Source organism: Macrotis lagotis, chromosome 3, assembly GCF_037893015.1.
Source record: "Macrotis lagotis isolate mMagLag1 chromosome 3, bilby.v1.9.chrom.fasta, whole genome shotgun sequence".
NCBI classification, from domain to species: Eukaryota; Metazoa; Chordata; class Mammalia; order Peramelemorphia; family Peramelidae; genus Macrotis; species Macrotis lagotis.
The window spans coordinates 282,130,486-282,151,123 of record NC_133660.1 but is presented as its reverse complement, the minus strand read 5'-3'; the positions used below and the strand labels follow the sequence as shown (position 1 = coordinate 282,151,123).

The following is a 20,638-nucleotide window of genomic DNA, read 5'->3' as shown; positions in this document are numbered from 1 at the left end:
ATGATAAATGTTGGAGGGGATGCGGGATAATAATATTAATAATAATAATAATAATAATACTGCTGGTGGAATTGCAAATTGGGAATTACATGCGAAGAGTATAAAACTGCATATCCTTTGATTCAGAAATCCCACTCATAGGTCTATAATCCAAAGAGATTTTTTTTTCAAGGCCGGGGAGGAGGAAAAGAACCAATCTGTACAAAAATATTTATTGCTGTTCTTTTTGTGGTGGCTAAGAATTGCAAAGTGAGGGAATGCCCATCTACTGAGGAATAGCTGAGCAAGTCGTGCTGTATGATGGTGATGTGCTATAAGAAAGGATGAGCGGGCAGCCTTCAGATAAACTCGGGAAGACTTAGATGAACTGATGGAGAGTGAAGCCGCAGAACCAGAACGGTGGCCACAGTAACAGCAACACTGTAACAAGATCTCCCTTGAGTGAGCCAACACAAAGATACAAAATAACTCGGAGGGACTCGGGGAACAATGCCCTTCACCTCCAGATAAAGATGGACTCCAAATGCGAGTCAGTGCAGACTATCTGTCATCTATTTTTTCTTTCCTTACAGTTTTCTTCCACAAAAGGATTCATGTGGAAATATTTTCCATGAGAACCTAGATCAGACTGCTTCCTGTGTCAGGGAGTGGGGAGGGAAAGAATTTGAGACACCCCCAAAAGTTAAAAACTGTTTTTATATCCAACAGGGAGAAAATATTAAAAAATGTAGATGGGAAGAGAATGAGCTGCACCTCGGTAACTGATGAAGAGAGGAAGTGGGTCCCCGGCGGGGGCTCTAAAGCGTAGCTTGGGGTGCAAAGGAGACAAGACGCCACTGAGGCAATGTCCCCCTAGGCCTAGGTCCAGAGCAGAGCAGACTCCTTCTGAGAGTCCCTGGAGGTGAAGATCCTCTTTACCAAGCGTTTGCTTCCAGTGGAAGGGAGCGGTTTCAGGTCGGGAAAGCCCCCCACCCTGCTCCTGGAGAGAAACACTGCCAGCATCCAGCTGTGGACCATCCCAGAGCCTCCCACAGAAGTCTGATTGCCCCTCATCCTGAGGCCTAACCCAAGGAAGGGAGGAACCAAGTAGACTGCTGTATCCCTGTTTGAGCATCACAAACACCCTCTTCTCCTGCCTTGTCCTCTCCCCACCTTCTCCCCTCTCAGCGAGCTAACTGGCCCCCCTCAACAGTCGGCGAAGCCAGGGATGGGAAGCCCAAGGGGAGGGGGCTGAGAGGACCTTGCGCTGACCCTCTCCCGCAGGGCCACCCAAGCCCGGAGCCTCATTGGTCAGTTGGGGCTTGCTGGGGCTCCCTCCAAGCTTCCCAGGGCGGCTGCGGCAGACAGGAAGCAGCCCGAGCCAGCCTGCCCAGTGGGGCGCAGCCACCCTTGGGGAAGGAAGCCGGAGCGGGCAGGTGGGGCCGGGCCAAGGGGCTGCGGGGGTCCAGCCACACCCCGAGTGGGTGTCACCTTGACGGGGGACGGGGGCCAGTGGCGGTGGGAGCATGTGTGCGTGAGCCGGCTCCGGTGCTGGGCCGCCACGTGACTCAGTGATGCAGAACAATCGTGACCTTCAGAGTGGGAGTTGGAGTGAGTGTGGGAGCGTGTGGGGGGCCGGCGGCTCGGGGTGACGCGGGGGGCTGCCGTCCGGCCCGGGCCGGCGGGGTGCGGGCGGAGCCCGGGGGCCGCCGAGTGCGGGCGCGGGCGCGGGCGCGGGCGCGGCGGGGCTGCGGCAGGAGTGGGGGGCGCCGCCAGCTGCCGGGGGGCCGCCGGGGGGCTCGCCACCCACTCTGGGCCCCGGCCGGGCCGAGGCGAGGCGCGGCCCGGGTGGATCCCGGCTCGGTTCCCGCCTCCCCCCCCCCCCCAGAGCGCGCTCCGTGGCCGCGCTGCGCGCCCCCCGCCCCCCACCCGCGCGCCCCAGTCGAGCCGAGCGGAGCCAGCCCGAGCCGGAGGCCAGGGTCCGGGGCCGCAGCCCCGCGCCATGGGGAGGGCCTGGGCCCCAGGCCGAGCCGTGCGGGCGGCGGCCAGCCCCGGAGCTCGCCCCCGCCCCCGTTCCAGCGGGAGGCCGAGCAGGAGGCGCGGGGGCCCCGGGGGGAGCCCGGCCCGCCCGGCCCGCCCGGCCCGCAGCCGCAGCCGCCCCTGAGCCCGGAGGAGCAGCACCGGCGCCCGCCAGGACAGCGCAGGTGAGGGGCGGCGGGGGCGGAGCGGGGCGGCGGGGGAGACCCAGGAAGGGCCAGGTGCCCGGCGGGGGCGGGGAGGGGCGATCGGCCTGGGGGGAGGGGGAGGGGAGGGGAGGGATGGAGGAGTCTCCCCCTCCAGGGAGGAGGGGTGCCCAGACCACTCCAGGGCGGGGGAGGAGCAGAGCCCAGTCTAGGATACCAAGGGATCCTGGGAAGGAAGTTCCCTGGGCCTGGCCCTGAGCTGAGCCCCGGGAGCCCCGGTGTCCCCAACAAACCTTCCCCCTTGCAGGCCCAGGCCAGCCCTGGGCACTGAGCACCCCTTTTCTCAGCAGACGGGGCGGCGGCGGGCATCCTTTCTGTCTCTGCAGCCCCCCCCCCCACACTGTGCTCCCCAGGGACAGGACTCGCGGCCGGTGTTCACCTCCTCCCTGGTGCCCCGTTGCTTCCCTCCCATTTCAGGGGCTCATCATGGCCTCCCCCCTTCTGCTGCTGCTGCTGGCCGGCGGGGCCCTGGGCTGCCCCCTCCCCTGTACCTGCCAGAACCTTTCTGAGTCTCTCAGCACGCTCTGCGCCCATCGAGGGCTGCTCTTCGTGCCCCCCAACGTGGACCGGCGCACGGTGGAGCTGCGGCTGGCCGACAACTTCATTCAGGCCCTGGGGCCCCCCGATTTCCGCAACATGACGGGCCTAGTGGACCTGACCCTCTCACGCAATGCCATCAACCGCATTGGGGCCCGCTCCTTCGGAGACCTGGAGAGCCTGCGCTCTCTGCACCTGGACGGCAACAGGCTGGCAGAGCTGGGAGCCGGCAGCCTGCGGGGCCCCGTCAACCTGCAGCACCTCATCCTCAGCAGCAACCAGCTGGGCAGCATCGCGCCCGGGGCCTTCGACGACTTCCTGGAGAGCCTGGAGGACCTGGACTTGTCCTACAACAACCTGCGGCAGGTGCCTTGGGGGGGCATCGGTGCCATGCTGGCGCTGCACACGCTCAACTTGGACCACAACCTCATCGATGCGCTGCCCCCCGGAGCCTTCGCCCAGCTGGGCCAGCTCTCGCGCCTCGACCTTACCTCCAACCGCCTGGCCACCCTGGCTCCCGACCCCATCTTCTCCCGGGGTTTGGACACGGCAGCCTCCCCCAGCCCACTGGTGCTGACCTTCGGGGGCAACCCACTGCACTGCAACTGCGAGCTGCTGTGGCTAAGGCGGCTGGCAAGGCCGGACGACCTGGAGACCTGTGCCTCCCCGCCGGGGCTGGCCGGACGCTACTTCTGGGCGGTGCCCGAGGGAGAGTTCTCTTGTGAGCCGCCTCTCATTGCCCGCCACACCCAGCGGCTGTGGGTGCTTGAAGGCCAGCGGGCCCTGCTTCGCTGCCGGGCCCTGGGGGACCCCATGCCCACCATGCACTGGGTGGGGCCCGACGACAGACTCGTGGGAAACTCCTCTCGAGCCCAGGCTTTCCCTAATGGGACCCTGGAGATCGGGGTGACGGGGGCTGGAGATGCTGGCGAGTACACCTGCATTGCCACCAATGCAGCAGGAGAGGCCACGGCCCAGGTAGAACTGCGGGTCCTGGCCCTCCCCCACGGAGGGAATGGCAGCACCACGGGGGGCCGGCCTGGGCCTTCTGACATCGCGGCCTCTGCCCGGACGGCAGCCGAGGGTGAAGGCGCCCAGGAGCTGGGACCCACGGTGGAAGTGTCTGAAGTGACAGCCACCTCTGGGCTAGTGAGTTGGGGCCCAGGCCGGCCCACCGAGCCCGTGTGGATGTTCCAGATCCAGTATAACAGCAGTGAGGATGAGACCCTCATTTACCGGTGAGAGCCAGAGGGGCACATGTCCAGACGGGTCTTCCCCATTCTTTCTCCCATCTGCTTATGCCTCTTCTGCTCCCCTACCCATATAAGGCTGTGCTGTTGATCACCCCATGTTCATGGTCCTGCCATCCCTCCTTCCTCAGCTCCTGGGCTCTGGGAAGCTCCAGGCAGAGGCTTTGGTTGGGAAAGAAGAGCAGGGATAGAGGACCACGGTGGAACAAAGGGGGAGGGGGGAGAGGACCACCGTAAGACAAGGAGGGGGGAGAGAACCAAAGTGAGGAGGGGGCACAGTGAGACAAGAGAAGCTGGTGGAGGGGCAGGATGGAGGAGAGAGGAGGTTGGGAGATGGGACTCTCTTCCTGTCACTGTCTCTCATCTCTGTCTTGTTTCTGCCTCTGCCTGTGTCTGAGGGTGTCTGCTTCTCCCAAATGGGGCTCTGGGGTTGTTTCTGACAGACAGCCAAGTGGTCCATGGGCACCCCTGGACCAGGGAGGGAACAGGTCAGGGCTGACCAGCCCCTGGAGCTCAGAGCACGGCCAGGCTGTGGGCCCTTTCCCTGAGGGGCCAGGTAGGTGCTGCTGGTGCTCACCTTTGCTGCTTTCCCCCATAGGATCATCCCCGCTTCCAGCCGCCACTTCCTGCTGAAGCACCTGGTCCCTGGGGCTGACTACGACCTCTGCCTGCTGGCCCTATCACCTGCTGCTGTGCCCTCGGACCTCACAGCGACGAGGCTGCTGGGCTGTGCCCACTTCTCCACACTGCCTGCCATGCCCCTGTGCCACGCCTTACAGGCCCATGTGCTCGGGGGGACCTTGACGGTGGCCGTGGGGGGGGTCCTGGTGGCCGCCTTACTGGTCTTCACGGTGGCCTTGCTGGTTCGGGGCCGGGGGGCCGGGGCTGCCCGCCTCCCTCTCAAGCTCAGCCACGTGCACTCCCAGACCAATGGAGGAGGTCCCAGCCCTGGTCCGAAGCCTCACCCTCCCCGGAGTCCCCCACCCCGTCCACAACGCAGCTGCTCTCTGGACTTGGGAGAGACCGGGGGGTGCTACGGTTATGCCCGGCGGCTGGGGGGAGCCTGGACACGCAGGAGTCACTCGGTCCACGGTGGGTTCCTTGGGGCTGGCTGCCGAGGGGCAGGGGGCAGTGGGGAACGGCTAGAAGAGAGTGTGGTGTGAGGGCCAAGGATGGGCATCAGAGGAGGTAGCCGCTTGGCCTCTCTTTCCTCCTGCCCCCCCCATTCTATGGGGACCAGGCCGGTGGCCATCTGAGCAGGGCTCTCCAGAAGAGAGAGGGCCTGGGGATTGGGGGCAGGACATCTGTGGGCAGCCACACAGGGAGTGGGCGGAGCACTCCTTGGCTGAGGAGGCTGGATTCCTGGGGTTTAATCCCAGTTTTAACTCTCTGTACCTCAGTTCCCCCTCTCCAGAACTTGGTGAGGACAGGGAACTTCTAGATAAGAGGTGCTTCCAGCACGGTGGGGCAATGGGCTACAGGGAATTCTCCTGGATTCTTGTTTTTATTCTTAATAAAAATGCCAGGGACGCCTCAGCTCATCTCTGGCCTCATCATGTCGGGAAGGGGAGCTGCTCCAGTGAGATGGGCAGACCGGGCAGTTGCTGAGGTGCTAAGAGGGACAAGGGCCCAGTTCTGGGAGTTGGCCTGGCTGGGTTAGAGGGTGTGGGGGAGAAGGGGCATCTGAGGCCTAGGCCCCACTGGAGAAAGAGAAAGACAAAGACAAGTCTCCAGAAATGCCTTTCCAGAATGGGCATCACTAGTTTTCTCTGGGGATTTGCCCCAGCTTTGCCCAGAATGAGATCCCATCTGTACGGGGAAAGGCTGGGAGGGCAAGGAAGCCCTGCCTGCCTCCCCCAGGGGGCTTCTCCCTAGAGGTGCCCGGCCTAAGCACACCTGGCTGCCTGCTTCCCCCCAGAGCTCTGACCAGCTGTTACTCAACTACCTCCAGTCCCCAGGGCCAGACATACCTAAAGGGACCCCAGAGAAAGAGGCCAAAGGACCAGAGAAGAGGAGGAGGAAAAAGCATGGTGGGGGGGGGGGCTTTGGAGGAAGAGGGAACATACAATGAGAGGGTGAAGGGTTGAGCCAGGCTAGGAGCTTGGGCAATCCCAATGCTAGGCACATTCCTTCAAGGCTGGGGACCCAGGTCATGTAGACCCAGGTGGGCATCCCAGGGGAGGGGGGGGGTTTCCTCCCTACCCAGAGATTTAGGAGTAGAGACCGCCTGGCCTGGCCTTCCTTTCCCTTCTCCATGTTCTTGACTACCTAACCCGCCCTCCTTCCTCAGGCTGGGTAACCAAGCTTTGGCCACAGCCGATTTCAGCCCAGGGGCCGAGCTAATCCCTGGCCCTGACTGGATGACACTTTCTGAGGATTTGGGGCAAACAAGAAGCGCCCTCAGCCCTGCGCAGGGGATGGATGATAAGATGGGGCCAGGGAAGCCATCAGTTACTCTGCAGTGAGAAGATGGGAATTGAGACCTTGGGCAATACCACCAGCACCCAGGCCCAGGGAAGGGGGGGGCAGTGACCACCAATGACCTCAGGGTGGTCAGACCCTCAGCAGTGCGGCAGCTGGACTGGGGAGGCCTCGGCCACCACTGCAACGAGCCAGTGTCACTGTACCAAGGGCTGCTGTGCCAGGAGAAGAACGTCCTGGCAGAGGGCACAGCCACGGCGGCAGCAGGATACTGAGGATGGGGCAGCAGGGCTGCCTCCCCGGCTTCCTCAGGCAGCCATCACAGGCCAGGGTGGTGTCCCTTCCAGGGACCCTCTGCCCCACTCCCCAGGACTGAGCCCCCCCAATGGGGCCCATCAAATGGCCCTGCCTGAGAACAGCTGATGAGTAGCGCAGGTCACCAGGGGCTAGGTGGGCTGGGTGGCAGGGAGCTCTCCCCAATCAAGGCAGCTTGCCCAAATGTCCTCCCAGGAATCAGACTCTGGGCTGGGCCACACAGCTTGGTCCTAGTGGATGAACTGTGAGGCCACAGCCGGATGGGAAGAAAGTCTGGTGCCCTTGCAGACATGTGACTCTGACCTGGACTCTGCTAGAGGTTCAGACGCAGAGGCAGTGCTTGCCAACACTCACCTTCACTCCTCGAACTCGGAACTCAGCTAGTGCCCGGCTCATCTTGGTGGCAGCTGTGGGGTGGTCCTTCCCATGGGCAATGACTTTGACCAAGAGGGAGTCATAGTGTGGGGAGATGAGTGCCCCTTGGAAGGCTGAAGCATTGTCCAAGCGGATGCCCATGCCCTCACCGCTCCGGAATACCTGGTGGTAAACAAAGGCAAGTCAGTGGCGAAAGGAACCCGAGGGCTCCCAGAGGTGAGGAGCCAAGAGCCTGGTCCTTGGGGGATGGGCCCCAGCTCACTTGGAAGTCCTCTAGGGTTAACTCTGCTCCACTTGGCCTCTCCAGACACTCTGCCCCCACCAACCCTGCCTAGCCTCCACCTCCTACCTGGGAGAAGCCCATAGGGGAGGGGACATTCCTAGAGAGAAGCCAGTCTCCCCCCCGCCACCTGGAAGGCCTGTGATAAATGTGGGCTCCAGGAGCCAGCTGTGCTGATCCAAGTCCTTCAGTCAGTTAGCCAACAAGCTCTATGAAGTTGGTTTAATGTGTGCCAGAGGGGCAGAGAGGGCAGGGAGGCAGAGACCCAGGCTGGCCTCTCTGAGCATTGGCCCTTCTGCAGGAGCCAAAGTGGGGAAGGAAGGAGCCCATCCCAACATGCTTCAATGAAAAGAAGGCTGGGGGGGGGGGGTGTGGCTAGGTGGTTCAGTGGATAGAGCACCAGCTCTGGAGTCAGGAGGACCTGAGTTCAATTCTGACCTCAGACACTTCATAATGACCTAGCTGTGTGGCCTTGGGCAAGCCACTTAACCCTATTGCCTTGTAAAAAAGAAAAAAGGGGAAAAAAAGAAAAGAAGACTGGGGGAGGGCCAGCTACCAATGTGATCTGTGGGGTGTGTGTGGGGTCCTCATCCCCAGGTGCTCAGGCCTGGGAACCCACATTTATGAAGTCTCCCTCCAGCAGTGCCCCCCCCCCCCAGCTACCAAGGGCCTATGGCATGATCTAAATCCCGGTCTTCCCAGAGTCGTGTCACCTTGGGTCTGGACAGTGACCTCGTGGCTCTGGCCTCCCCTCTGTCCAGTGGGGGAATGCAGGGGGGACAGAGGGGAAGTGATTTGCCCAGAGTCCTGCGGCCAGAGAGTGGACAAAGGCAGGCAGAATCCTGCACCTGCTCTCCAGGAGTCCGGCACATACAGGTTCTAGACTGCTAGCTTCAGACTGGTGGTTTCAGACTGAGGCCTGAAGGAGGCTGGGGACTTGGAGGAGGGGAAGCAACACAGAAGCACTTATTAAGCTCTTATTGTATACTGGGCACTGTGGTGAGCATCAGGGCTACTGAGAGGTAGCCACCCCCTGTGCCTCTGAGGAGCTCCTGTACTTGCAGGGACTCTGCACCCATGTGGTGTGGAGTGCGGTGGTCTCCAGGGATGGGGGTGGGGACAGGAAGGTCTCCTGCTGAAGCCAAGATTTGAGGGAGGCAGAGACCTGTGCAAAAATCACTGAGGAGGGTACTAGAGCAGCAGCAGGGGGTTCTGGGGGCTGGAGGAGGAGGGGGCCATGGGTGAAGAGCCTTGGATGCATCCTGGAACAGACAAGCATCAAAGGAGGCCATGGGCAGACCTGGGCTTTAGGAAAACCCCTTGAGTGGCTGAATGGAGGATGAGCTGCTGGAGGGGAGGGTCTGCCCTTTGGGGGCTGTGCTAGAGGGCTCAAGGGGGTCTATGAGAAAGGAGGGGAAAAGCAACAAGATTTGGCAACTGCCTGAACATGTGGGCGGAGGGGAGGGCTCAAGGCTTCGAGTTTGGGGTGTGCCTAGAAGAGCAACAGAAAGGTCAAGAAGGGAGGGGAGTGGGGCAGAGAGTGTGTCTCGAACACGAGGAGCCCGAGATGCCTGCGGAATGGTCAGCACGAGCTGTTCAAACGGCCGCCTGGAGATGCTGGCCCAGAGTTCAGAAGAGAGACGAGGGGAGGACTGGGACAGAGACCTGGAGATTGTGGGCCTAGAGATGAGCCTTAAATGACAGACACAGAGACAGACAGACCAGAGACAGAGACAGAAAGAAGACACACACACACAGAGGACAGAGACAGAGTAAAGAGAGAGAGAGAGAGAGAGGGAGGGAAGAGGAGAGAGAGGGAGGGAGACAGAGGAGAGGATGTGGGGGAGAGAGAGAAAATGGAAGGAAAGGAAGATGGGAGGCCTCCCCCCAATCAGGAGTTACAAGAAGACTGAAGATCCAGGAGAGGGGCCTCAGAAAGGAAGCAAGGAGGGCATATCCAGGAGGAGAGGGCAATCAGTGATGTTCAAGGCTGCTGAGAGGTAAGAGGGATGGAGGCCTTTAGAATGGTCAAGGTCACGAGCCTGGGAAAATGAGGGATCCCAAGTGATTCCAGTGTTGGCCACTTAACCCCTTCCGCCTCTCTTTCCTGTTCTATGAAGTGATGTTTCTTTGACAAGACATGTGCAGGGTGACTAAGCTCAATAGGACTTGTGATTTTTAGACAGAAGAAAAGGGTCAGTGCCCTCAATCTACAGAAGAGGAAACTGAGGCAGGTCTTGAGAGGGTAAGAGACTTCCCAGCCTCACAGAGAGGACAAGTGAAGGGCTAGGCGGTGAGCTCAGGACCTTGGATTTTCAAGGGAAAGCCCTCTCCTTTGCACTCTGCTGTCTTCCTAGTAAAGGGGTTGAGAAAAACTGAAACACAAGGAGAACAAGAGGGAAACGGGGAAAAGATGGAGAAAGAACGAAAAGAGGGGCCAGTGAGGTAGGCGGCATTAGTGGCACAAGTGGCTGGACAGAGAAATGGCTGGCTAAGTATCCAATGGAAGGATCTTGGAGGTGAGCCCGTGGCCTCACGGAGCACCTGGGCTGGGCAGAGGGGCTTCTAGACTGGTAGGTGAAAAGGAGCCCAACACGGAGCAGCCCCAGGGTTGTGGGGAAGCTGGAGGCCGAGGGCCAAGGACAGATGGGGCGCACACTTCCCACACAGGGGCAAAGAAAGGGTCGGCAACCATCCTTCCCCAGAGGGAGGCCCCGATGCACTGGGCGCCATCTTGCAGGGGCAGAGGCCTGTTGTGTTCAATAAAGAGGAACTTAATGAAATATTTAAGGATAAGCACTCAACAGTACGCAGGAGCTGTCAGCTAAAAATATTTTGTGGTGAACCCGGCGAGGAGGAGGAGGAGGAGGAGGAGGAGGAGGAGGAGGAGGAGGAGAAGGAGTGTGCTCCTGCGGCCAAGGCTGTGCTCTTGGGGATCCTTCTTGGCCTTCCCCCGGGACCCCCAGCCAGGCTTCCTGTCCCAGAATCCCACCTTCTCACCCTCTCTTGAAGGCCCTGGGGGTCCTGCTGTCAACCCTCGTCTCCTCCCTGGGGGGCTAGGCCAGATGGGGGAGATGTCAGAGGAATACTGCTGGCAGCCGCACTGCTGACACACAGAACACTGAGGTATTCTTAGCCATGGTGAGAGACAGAAGGGAGAGGGAAGAGAAGGCCAGGGCGCCTCCCTCAGAGCAGGACTGGCCTCACAGGGCAGAAGGAAACACAAACGCTGAGGGAGAGCAGGTCAGAGTAGAGTATGTGCAGGCCCCTGAGCTCACCTCTGGGCTCTGCTCCTCATGCCCCACCTCCCAAAGCCAGGAGCAGAGGGGCTGCTGATGTCTGGGGGTGTCACAGGTTTGGGGACTGCAGTCAAACAGAGGCCCCATGAGCTCCCTTAGCTGAGCCCATCTCTACCACTAACACCTGGGATAGGACGCTCCTCCTCCGTGTCCAGCACGGTTTAGGGAAGGTTCTTCGGTTTATTTTTTAGTTTTCTCCTCTCTCCCTGTCTAGGTTCTCCCCTCACAGTTCCTAGCTCTTGTAATAACCATTTCAAAGCAGATTGAGCAAAAGCAACCCACCAACCTGTTCCCTGTCCCTGACAGTGTAAACCACACTACACACTCACAGCTCCGCACCTCTGCAAATTAAAAAGAAGAGGCTTTTCTCAAGCCTTCTTAAACCCAGCCCAGTTTGGACCTTCAAGCTGGTCTTGCCTTTTTTCAATAAAGAACCCAGCACACATCTACATCTGGAATGGGCCAAGCCAGTCCTGAGCTGATTTTTTGCTTTGAGCTGGGGTTTGCTGAGCAACAGGCTGCCTGGGGCTTAGGATAGGGTCTCACTCTTTTGTTGCTCAGTGGGCTCTCACTGTGCCCCCAGTTCAACCGCAATCCCCAGGTGAACAACCCAAATAGGACCTCCCATTTCCTAGAGGCTCCCATGGAAGAGAGCAGTTCAATAAATAAAAATGGAATAAAAGGGGAACACCCAGAACAAACAGGCCCCCTACTGCTAAAAGACTCCAAGGTCCTGGTTATGGCCAGCAGGGGCTGACAGGTCCAGGCATCCTCACCTCGATCCGGCCTGTGTCTGGCTGGAAGCCTCGGGCAGGGTCCTCTGTGGTGACCCGACACTGGATTGCGCAGCCATTGATACGAATGTTCTCCTGCCGAAGGCCCATGTCGGGCAGGCTCCGGCCCTCAGCCACGTGGATCTGGGCATGGACGAGGTCTACGCTGCAAGAAAGGGCAGCAACGTGAGCACTGGGACATGGCCAATGGGGGAAGAGAGGGGCAGAGAAGAAGGAGAGCTGGCAAAGTCTGGCCAAAATGGACACCATGAATATCGAGTGAACCCTGGAGATGAACCAGTCCAATACTCTCGTTTTACAGATGAGGAAACTGAAGCCTAGAGACAGGAAGCAACTGAGCCAAGGCCAAGCAGCTGATCAACAACAGAACCAGAACTAGAGACTGGAAGAAAGGATTAGAAAAACCCAGAGACTGACCCCTTGTGTTTGGGTATCCCTCCTCCCAGCCTCGCTTCTCAGCTGCCATTGGCATCCACCCTCTCCTGCTTCAATATTCAAGAGTCAAAATGAGAGAGAAGGGAGAAATTAGAGAAGTGCCCAGTGAAAATCGAGCTCTGCCCATGTGCTGGTGCCCACTCCCTCCTCTGTGGGACTGTGTCCCACTGATGGGCAGTAATACGACCTAGTGGACCTAAGGGAAAGGGGCTGAGCTTCATTCTGCTGCCTTTGATGGGAAGCAAGGACTTTGGGGGGGGGGTTGTCTATCTCCTCATGAGGCCTGAGGTATGTACTTCTGTGATGACAGTGTGGGTCCAGGAGGAAGGCTGGCAGAGTAGAGGGTCAAGACGCACTTGGACCCTTGGCCAACTGCACATGGCCTTGCCCAAAGCTGGTCTTTCACTGTAAACTCTTCAGCACCTGAGGTTCCTGGACAGCTCCCTGCTGATACCTCAGCTCTGCCTTTGGCCCTGGAAATACACTGGACTCTTCCTTGTTCTCCAAAGCCTGCTTGGGGGCTGTACCCCAGCTCCACCCATGGGAACCTTCCCTTGGCACCCACCAGCGAACTCACTTGGTGATCTCCTCGGTGACTGTGTGCTCCACTTGAAGTCGAGAATTGACCTCAATGAAATAGTGTTTGCCGTTTTTATCTATGAGGAACTCCACCGTGCCAGCGTTCTCGTAGCCCACCTGTGTGTGTGGGGGGGGAGTGAGGGAGGAGGCCCGCTACCCTTGCACCCCTTGCATCATCAGGCTGGGTAGGAGAGAAGCCCAGCTCCCTTCTCGTCTTTTTTATTTTGCAAGGCACTGGGGTTAAGTGGCTTCCCCAAGGTCACACAGCTAGGGAATTATGAAGTGTCTGAGACCGGATTTGGACTCAGTGACTCCTGACTCCAGGGCCGGTGCTCTGTCCACTGCGCCACCTAGCTGCCCCCTCCCTTCTCTTCTGCCATAACCCCAGACTCAGCAGGAAGCCAGGAAAATAGTGAGAAAATGAGGCTGTGGCAGGGGGATTGCTGCCAGGCCTGTCCTGAAGCATGCTGGGAACAGACCCCAAGTCTCTGAAGGGAGGGAAGCTCCCTGCTTGGGGCCTTTGAGGAAGGGGCAGCCTGGGGGACTGCCCTTCCCTGAGTCTGAAAGAGGGCAGGCCCTTTCCAGCCCTTGAGCCAGGAACCTGGGAGCACAGGTCCCAGGGCCAAAGGTCAGCTGCTCGTGGGGAGTGGGAGAAACCCCAGGTGAGCAGAGAACAAGTCCCAAGAAGTCTGAGGTGAAGGAGCCTTGTGGGGGAGGCTGGCTACTTTTTAATTCCAGGGTTTGGAGCAGCTGCTGAGATTCCTGGGGAGGTGGGGGGGGGGAGCTGGCAGCTTCAGGGAAGAGGAAGAAGGAGGAAGAGGAAGGAGGAGAAGCAGCCACTGAGGCCCCTCTGGGTGCCCTGCCACCCACAGCACCACTGCCCTCCTCAAGGCCCCAAAGCCAGAACCTCCAAGTCTTTTTCCTCTTGCTGTCCCCTAGACAGACCCTCCTTCTGTCTCTTCCCCTTCCTCCCAGGAGCACCACCCCTCCGCCAGCCCACCCCAATAGTCCTGGCTCTGCACCTGCTTGGCTAATTTGACTGAATCGCTGGTCAGGCGACTCCGGAGCTGGGGGTCCAAGTGGGTGGCAGGGGCGATCTCCACCACTTTCTGGTGTCTCCGTTGGATGGAGCAGTCCCGCTCGTAGAGGTGCAGCACGTTTCCATACTGGTCCCCTGGAGGAGGGAGGGACGGGGGCTTGCTCTCCATCCTGGAGCTGGTCTCCCCTCAGACCCTCCGCTCCACTGGGGAGGCTTCTGAACTCTTCTCTCCAGGCTGCGGGATCTGGCCTCCCCAGGGGGGAGGACAGGGTCCAGGCAAGGGTCACTCACCCAGAATTTGCACTTCAACGTGACGTGGCTTCTCAATGAATTTTTCCACAAACAGTGTCCCATTCCCAAAGGCAGCCAGGGCCTCAGAATAAGCACGGTTAAAATTCTCTTCCAACTCCTGGAGAGTGGGAGCAAGATGAGCCTGGAGGCCCCCAACTCCCCATTTCCCTCCCTCTGGGTCTGCCTCTGTCTCTGCCCCTCAGGCCAACATTTTCTGGGTCCTTTACCTCAAAGCTGTAGACGACCCTCATGCCACGGCCCCCACCCCCGTAGGCAGCTTTGAAGATGATTGGGAGGCCATAGGTGTTGCAGAACTCGTGAGCCTCGTGCAAGGAAGAGATGGGGTTATCTGTGCCCGGGACCACTGGGACGCCTGTGGAGAGGGGAGCGAGGGAGTTGTACAGGCCAGGCTGAGAGCCCTCCCACCCCTGCTCCCCCTGGCCGGTGTAGATGCCCCGTGCCTGCCTACCTGCAGCGATGGCGATGGCCCGCGCTTCCACCTTGTCCCCCATCTTACGCACCACTTCGGGACTGGGTCCAATGAACTTGATCCCTGCGTCATGGCAGGCCTGTGCAAAGTCGGCCCGCTCCGACAAGAACCCGTAGCCAGGGTGCACCGCATCGACACCGTTCTCCTACGGGGAAGGTCGCTGTTACGGGGAGCAGGGGAGCGCATGGTTGAACCACCAGGTCCCTTGCTGGTGGCCCCCTCACCTTGGCCACCTTGATGATGTCTGGGATGTCCAGGTAGGCCTGCACTGGGGCCAGGCCTCGCCCAATGAGGTAGGCCTCGTCTGCTTTCTGCCGGTGCATCTGCCCTGTATCCTGCTCTGAGTACACAGCCACGGTCCGGATGCCCAATTCTGTACAGGCCCGGAACACTCGGATGGCTATCTCTCCTGGGAAAGGAGGAAACAGAGACTTGGTTTTGCTAAAAGATGGGCAGGAGGTGGGGGGGGGAGTGCAGGAGGGGCACCAGGGGACCCTCACCTCGGTTGGCCACCATGACTTTTCGGACGGGCTTGTAGTCGGGGCACTGGCTGCTTTGGGTGCTGTAGGCATGTCGGATGCTGAGGAGCCTCAGGCCCCCACGGGCCAAATGGAACCTCCACATCTGCAGAGAAAAAAGAGAGACCAAGGAGGGTTAAAGCCATCACTAGCCCTGGGAAGCCCCCTGAGGAAGGGACTGAGAGTCCTCCTTCTCAGCCTCAGGCCCCTTCCTTCCTCCCCTCAGAGGGTCTGACCTGAGCCTTCTCACCATGCAGCCCGAGAACAGCCTTTAAGGCAAACTCCCCTTCCTGGCCTTGCTATTCTAGGGAGAGGATGAGGAAACTGAGGAGAATCAAGCAGCTGCAGCCTCCTGTCCCCCAATCCCCAGAGCCCAGGCCCCTCACCCTAGTGATCCCTCTCAGGGCCCTCCCCTCCTCTCACAGCTAGTCATCTGTTGATATGACCTTGCAGGAGTCACTCTGTCTGTCTGGACACCCACAAAGGAACCTTAAGATTCAGGGAGTGCAACAGGACTAAGCCATTGACCTCTCTAAGCCTCAGCTTCCTCATCTGTAAAACGAGGGGGTTGAACTAGATTATGATATCAGTTATGACAGCTAGCAATTGTAGCACCATAAGGTTTGTCCTAAAAGACTTTAAAAATATTATTTTATTTTATTCTCACCACACCCTTGGGAGGTAAGTGTTATTATAAGCTCCATCTTACAGGTAAGGATACTGAGGCAGACAGGTGAGATGACTTGCCCTAGGTAAGTCTGAACTCCAAGCCTAGCACTAACTACTGCACTACCCAGCTGGCTCCTGGTCTTTCAGGTTCCTTTTACCTCTACTGTCTGCCACCCCCCTCTACTTCCCACACACTGGGCCTTCCAAGGGATCATTCCTCTTGCCTCCAGAGCTCCTCCTACCCCAGGCCCAGTCGTGGCAGCTGGTCCATAGAGGCCTGTGGACTCTTTTTCTCAGGAAAATGTTTTTAAATATATAAAATGCATAAAGTGACAAAGGAAAACAATTAGAGACAGTTCTCCTTCCACCAACGTGGTCTGGTCTGAGGAAAGGTGAAAGCAGGGAAGGAAAGAAGGAAGAAGAAGGCCTGGACAAAGAAGTGAGAACAGGAGGAAGAGCAGTCACCTGGGGATTTGGCCTGACCTGAGAAGAACCCAAGGGGGGCAGATCTGTGGGGGCCGTGGGGGTTGGGGACAGATATGAGGATGGGTGGGCAGGCAGACTGGGACATTGCCTCTCTCAGCGCTGGAGGGCTCCAGTCGAGCTCCTGATCAGGCCATGGCAGTGGCTTCTCTGTATACATGTCCATTCCACCTCTATTTTGGGGGGTGGGTAGTTTGAGGAGGGGAAACTGCAGGCACTGAGGGCGTGGGCAGAAGCAGAGAAAGAAGAGCACAGTACGGTACAGAAAACTTAACATAGATGGGCTTTTTTTTGGAACATGAATTTTTTCCTGAATTCTAAACAAAATTTACATAAAACAAATGTCCGTAAAATGAAAATTGCCAGCATATCAATGCAGTTATCAAAATATTTTTTAAAAACACAAGATCACAGGCCCTATGTGGTGAACCCCTACTCCCAGATAAGGTCCAGATGCCTTGGATGCTTTTAAAGCTCTGTGCAAGGGGGCCTCCCCTGCCTCACTCTGATCAGCCACACTGATCTAACACTGCACCCCCTCCCCACATGCCCAGCCCCAGCCCTAGACCCCCCAGACTCTCCCTTTCCCTTGACTCTGTTCCTCAGGAGTAACCTTGGGCAAGAAGCTTTTCTTGCCCTCCCCTGTGTCCACCCTCCCATATGAATTGGTATCGGACCACCTTGCATAGGTTTGTATTTACGATTCTAAGCTCCAGGCTGGACAGCTTTTCTCTGTCCCCTTTGGGGAACAGGGCCTACGTATTCTTGCCCTTGCTCAGGACCTGGTACATTTTGGGTGAAAGCTGCAGTCGCCCAGAGTCCTTTCTAGCTGTCCCTTTTCCTGTGGCAGACATTTTGGCCCTCCACCCACCCATAGTCTTAAGGACTATCCCAATTTACAAATGAGGAAACAGGCTCAGGGAGCCCTGCTGAACTTTGACTTCTCGTGTCCTGGGCACCACAAGATCCCGTCCCCACGAGGGGGGAAGCTCAGTGTTGGCTCTCAAGTTCTCCCAGCTCTCCCAACCCATCCCCAGCACCCAAGTCAATAAGCCATTAAGTTCTCGCTCCTGCACCAGGGCTGACCTTGGAGATACAGAGAAAAGTACCAGGTTCCGCCCTCAAGGAGCAGACATTCCAATAGGGGAGACAACCCAGAAACAACCACCTCCTGGGAAGGGGTCCCAAGCCAGGAGCCCAAGAAGCCTGGATCCTCTGAGGAGGAAGGGGTCTCAGGGGCCACCGACTTCAGTCCCTGGCCAGGTGAACCCCTTTTACAAGTCTTACATCAGGGGTCCTTCAGAATGACCATGTGAGAGAAAAGAAACCTGAGGAAGATCTGAGGACTCTAACAGGGAAAGCCTTCCGAACAAGGTCACGAGGCTTGACCCTGCCTCATGTAAAACAACTGGATGAGTCTGGGCCCTAGGCCTGCCCTTCCTTCCTTGGGGAAGCCAACAAACCCAGACACCAAAGACCAATCCACCTTGGCCTGCAGGCATACGATGGTAACTGGGTGATGGGGAAATCAGTTGCCAAGTCTCTGCCCTTGGAAGGGAAGGGAAGCTTCCACAGCACTCCCAGTACTGTTGCACCTTCTGGGGTCTAATCGGTGTTTCAGGAAGTAAATGGTCCCTTGCCTAGCAGGGGAGAAGGTGCTCATCCTTTCCAGTCATGTCTGAATCTTTGTGACCCCATCTAGGGGTTTTCTTGGCAAAGATACGGTAGTGGTTTTCCATTTCCTTCTCTAGCTCATCTTACAGATGAGGAAACTATGACAAACTGAGGGTGAAGTGATTTGCCCTGAGTCACATGGCTACCAAGTGTCTGAGGTCAAATTTGAACTCAGATCTTTCCACTCCAGGAGGGGTGCCCTATCCTCTGCCATCTAGCTGCCCCTGGAAGGGGAGAAGCCTTGTCCTATGTCCCCTTCCTATTTGGGGGAGCTTAAGGAGGGAAAATCATCAGTCACCCCAGTAGCTCACAGTCCACCCAGCCCTTTCTCCTGGAATTCTGAGGAGCCACAGGAGCACTGAGGCTGGGGGACGCCTCAGCTCAGTCCTATGTTGGCCAGATGGTGCTGCTGGCCACTCCTTAAGGAAAAGCAGATCAAGTCTTGGCCAGTCTCTCCTCCCTTCCTCCCCTCCCAAACAGAGCAAAGGACTAGCAGGTAAGGGTCAGTGGAAGCTTCTAGGCCCCCGGGGGGGGGGATGGGGGAAAGACACCTTAATTAGCTCTGGGCAGTGAATCAAGGCAGGGTGAGTCTACAAGGTGTTGGGGAGCCTGACTTCCTGCGTCCGAGGGCACATGTGTCTGGCGATCAGGATGCTCAGGCTGCACCAGCCTCATGCCACCCCTGACTGGCTTTGTGACCTTGGCTAAGTCATTGGTAAGAAGCAGCCCAGGTCCAGATAGGCTTACCTGTGCCCGCCCTACTTCAGTTGTTGCCAGGATCCCAAGAAAAGCTCTTTGTTCAGCCTGGCAAGCTTTGGAAACACAATGGCACCACTGCTCCTTTCCTCAAAGTCTGAGCTAGGACTATGCCCATGTGTGATGGGTTTGCTTGTTCTGGCTTTCTCAATGTGGGGGGAGAATTTTGAACAGAAAGGAAAAGAAAATAGCACTCCCTCCCACCCCCGGTCCAGCCCAGCCTCTTCTAAAAGGCAGCTTGGATCCCCCAGACCGGAGACAGGCAGCCGAGGAGCCTGGCTCTGGTAGTGCACATCCCTGAGCCCAGACTCCTGCTCATCCACCCTCTGCTGCTCAACCACAGTCCAGGGCTCCCACAGAACAGGCCCTCTGGGCTCTGGCCTCCACCTGTCTTCTCTCAGGGCTTATTCCAACCCCACTTCTTCCCCTAGACAAACCTCAGACCCCCCTGAGAAGACTGTCTTCAACAACAGCCCCTCCTCCAAGGGAACTTTCTGGAGCCAGGCCCTCGGGCCCCCCTTCCTCTCTGAATGCTGGGCCCTGGGGATGGCCCTTCTTACACCACCTTGATTTCAACATCATCTTCCCAGCCCCGGGGGAAGCCATGGAAGGCAGAGAGCGTGGTTCGGTCACCTTTCCATCTTCCCTGGCGGCACAGGCCTTAGCCAGAGGAATGTGTGCTGAATGAACGAGTGGCTCGCTGAGGTCAGAAATCAGAGCAGGAAGAGGCAGTGCTGGGGATCAGAGAGAGAAAGGTGGCAGGGAGCCCCTGAATGGAAGTTGCTGAGATGAGGGGAAAAAAAAGCAGGCAGCCCCCGCTGAGGCCCCCGCAGCCAGCCCAGCAGGGACAGAGGCAGGGGCACCCTCACGGAGCTTCACTGGATTAAGGGGCCCAGCCAGGACAAGGCCAGGCAGAGCTAGGCTAGGCAGGGAGGAAGGCACTGCCCAGTCACAGCCTGCTCACCTACAGGCAGTTTCCAGGACCAAGAGGCATCTCTGCTGGCCTCCAGCCATAGCATTGGCATGGATCCCATACAGATTGACCCACCACGCACAATAACTAGTCCATGAAGCTGGATGTAAGAGGGAACTTGGTGGTGACTGTCCTCCCGCTCATCCAACCTTCCCTCCAAACAAACACAGCAAACACACACTCATACCCAGAACCCCCACCCATGCCCCCAGGACATGGGCCATTCAAGAGATCCCGCCCATAGCATCCTGCCAAGTCCCAGGCAGCCAGGCTCAGGCAATCAAGCTGCCGCTGCCCCTGCCCGGAAGGGAGGCTGGGGGCTGGGGGCACACCGGGGGCTCCCCCCACAGGAGCTCCTGCTCTGCCTGAGGTCACTGGCCCTAGGGCTCAAAGTCCAATTGCCTGGTAGACAACTGAAAGGTTGGGTCATGGCCAGGAGTAAAATCAGGAGAATGGGGCCCACTGGAACACCTTCCTGTCCTCAGCCTGGTCACCTAGAGCTGCTAAGGGTCTAATGGTCATGGTCTAAGGAAGAAGAAAGGTAATGGGAGCAAAGGGGAGCCTGGATTCCAAAACTGGCTCCACCATTAATCAGTGTGACCTTGGACAAGTCACAAACTCTGTGTATATTATATCCTCATCCGTAAAATGGAGGTATCCTTTCCATTTGTCCTTGCCAGGGGTTCTTGACCTGTTTGGTCAAGGGCCCCTCGGAAGTCTGGGGAAACTGAGGGAGCCCTTTTCGAGAACTCTGAATGTTTCCCTGGAATCAGAAAGACTTCGGTAGGAATCCTGTCTCGGACCTTTCGTGGGTACCGCCTCTTGTGCCAGTCTACACCTCACTTGGCCTCTGCCTTCTCATCTGTAGAATGAGAATCATAACAAGGCCTCTCCCAGAGTCCTGGTGAAAATCAAAGCCGGCAGCATCTAGAGCCGCTTCACACAATTCCAAGTGAGCTACTAATGCTAGCCAGTATTATTGATCATTCAGAACAACGGCAAGTGTGGATGACATTTAGCATTTCCAAGGAAACCAATTACATTAGAGTTATCAAACTGTTTCTTAAACAGCCGTAGATTCCGGGGGAAGTGCCTCTTGCCAGCCTCTGGCTACCTGAGGCCTCTCCCACCTGCCTGCTCTCACTAGTGCTACAGGTTCCCAACAAACTCCCCTGCAGACTGTCCTCCAGGTGGCTGCCAAATACCTATTCTCCAATCCGTTCTAGTCAACACAAACA

The 20,638-nt window shown here is 58.0% G+C and overlaps 2 protein-coding genes across 5 annotated transcripts in view; one reads left to right on the top strand and one right to left on the bottom strand.

Annotated features, from left to right (window-relative positions):
- The window catches only part of PC (pyruvate carboxylase), an 86,386-nt gene that overhangs the window by 10,749 nt on the left and 54,999 nt on the right, over nucleotides 1-20,638 (bottom strand). For both annotated transcript variants that reach the window (XM_074230962.1, XM_074230961.1), the window contains exons 2-10: nucleotides 14,828-14,951; nucleotides 14,552-14,736; nucleotides 14,307-14,472; nucleotides 14,065-14,210; nucleotides 13,838-13,955; nucleotides 13,530-13,681; nucleotides 12,506-12,624; nucleotides 11,476-11,638; nucleotides 7,100-7,282 (exon numbers count right to left, since the gene is read on the bottom strand). In XM_074230962.1, coding sequence (XP_074087063.1) covers nucleotides 7,100-7,282; nucleotides 11,476-11,638; nucleotides 12,506-12,624; nucleotides 13,530-13,681; nucleotides 13,838-13,955; nucleotides 14,065-14,210; nucleotides 14,307-14,472; nucleotides 14,552-14,736; nucleotides 14,828-14,951 — 1,356 coding nt within the window. The remainder of the gene's footprint in view (nucleotides 1-7,099; nucleotides 7,283-11,475; nucleotides 11,639-12,505; nucleotides 12,625-13,529; nucleotides 13,682-13,837; nucleotides 13,956-14,064; nucleotides 14,211-14,306; nucleotides 14,473-14,551; nucleotides 14,737-14,827; nucleotides 14,952-20,638) is intronic.
- Nucleotides 1,751-7,609, top strand: LRFN4 (leucine rich repeat and fibronectin type III domain containing 4). 3 transcript variants are annotated; one of them, XM_074230964.1, is made up of 5 exons: nucleotides 1,751-2,183; nucleotides 2,640-3,997; nucleotides 4,608-5,101; nucleotides 5,536-5,618; nucleotides 6,300-7,609. In XM_074230964.1, the coding sequence occupies exons 2-5, from the start codon at nucleotides 2,649-2,651 to the stop codon at nucleotides 6,306-6,308; spliced, it is 1,935 nt and encodes a 644-aa protein (XP_074087065.1). In that variant the 5' UTR covers nucleotides 1,751-2,183; nucleotides 2,640-2,648; the 3' UTR covers nucleotides 6,309-7,609. The 3 variants fall into 3 exon arrangements, with proteins under 3 accessions (XP_074087065.1, XP_074087064.1, XP_074087066.1); XM_074230963.1 differs by having other exon boundaries at nucleotides 2,576-3,997; XM_074230965.1 differs by lacking the exon at nucleotides 6,300-7,609 and having other exon boundaries at nucleotides 2,576-3,997; nucleotides 4,608-5,582.

Excerpts from the sequence above, each read along its gene's own strand:
- LRFN4 (XM_074230964.1), top strand. The coding sequence starts at position 2,649 with ATGGCCTCCCCCCTTCTGCTGCTGCTGCTGGCCGGCGGGGCCCTGGGC. Across the intron at positions 3,998-4,607 it reads GATGAGACCCTCATTTACCG|GATCATCCCCGCTTCCAGCC; the intron begins GTGAGAGCCAGA and ends TTTCCCCCATAG. Across the intron at positions 5,102-5,535 it reads CAGGAGTCACTCGGTCCACG|GGACGCCTCAGCTCATCTCT; the intron begins GTGGGTTCCTTG and ends TAAAAATGCCAG.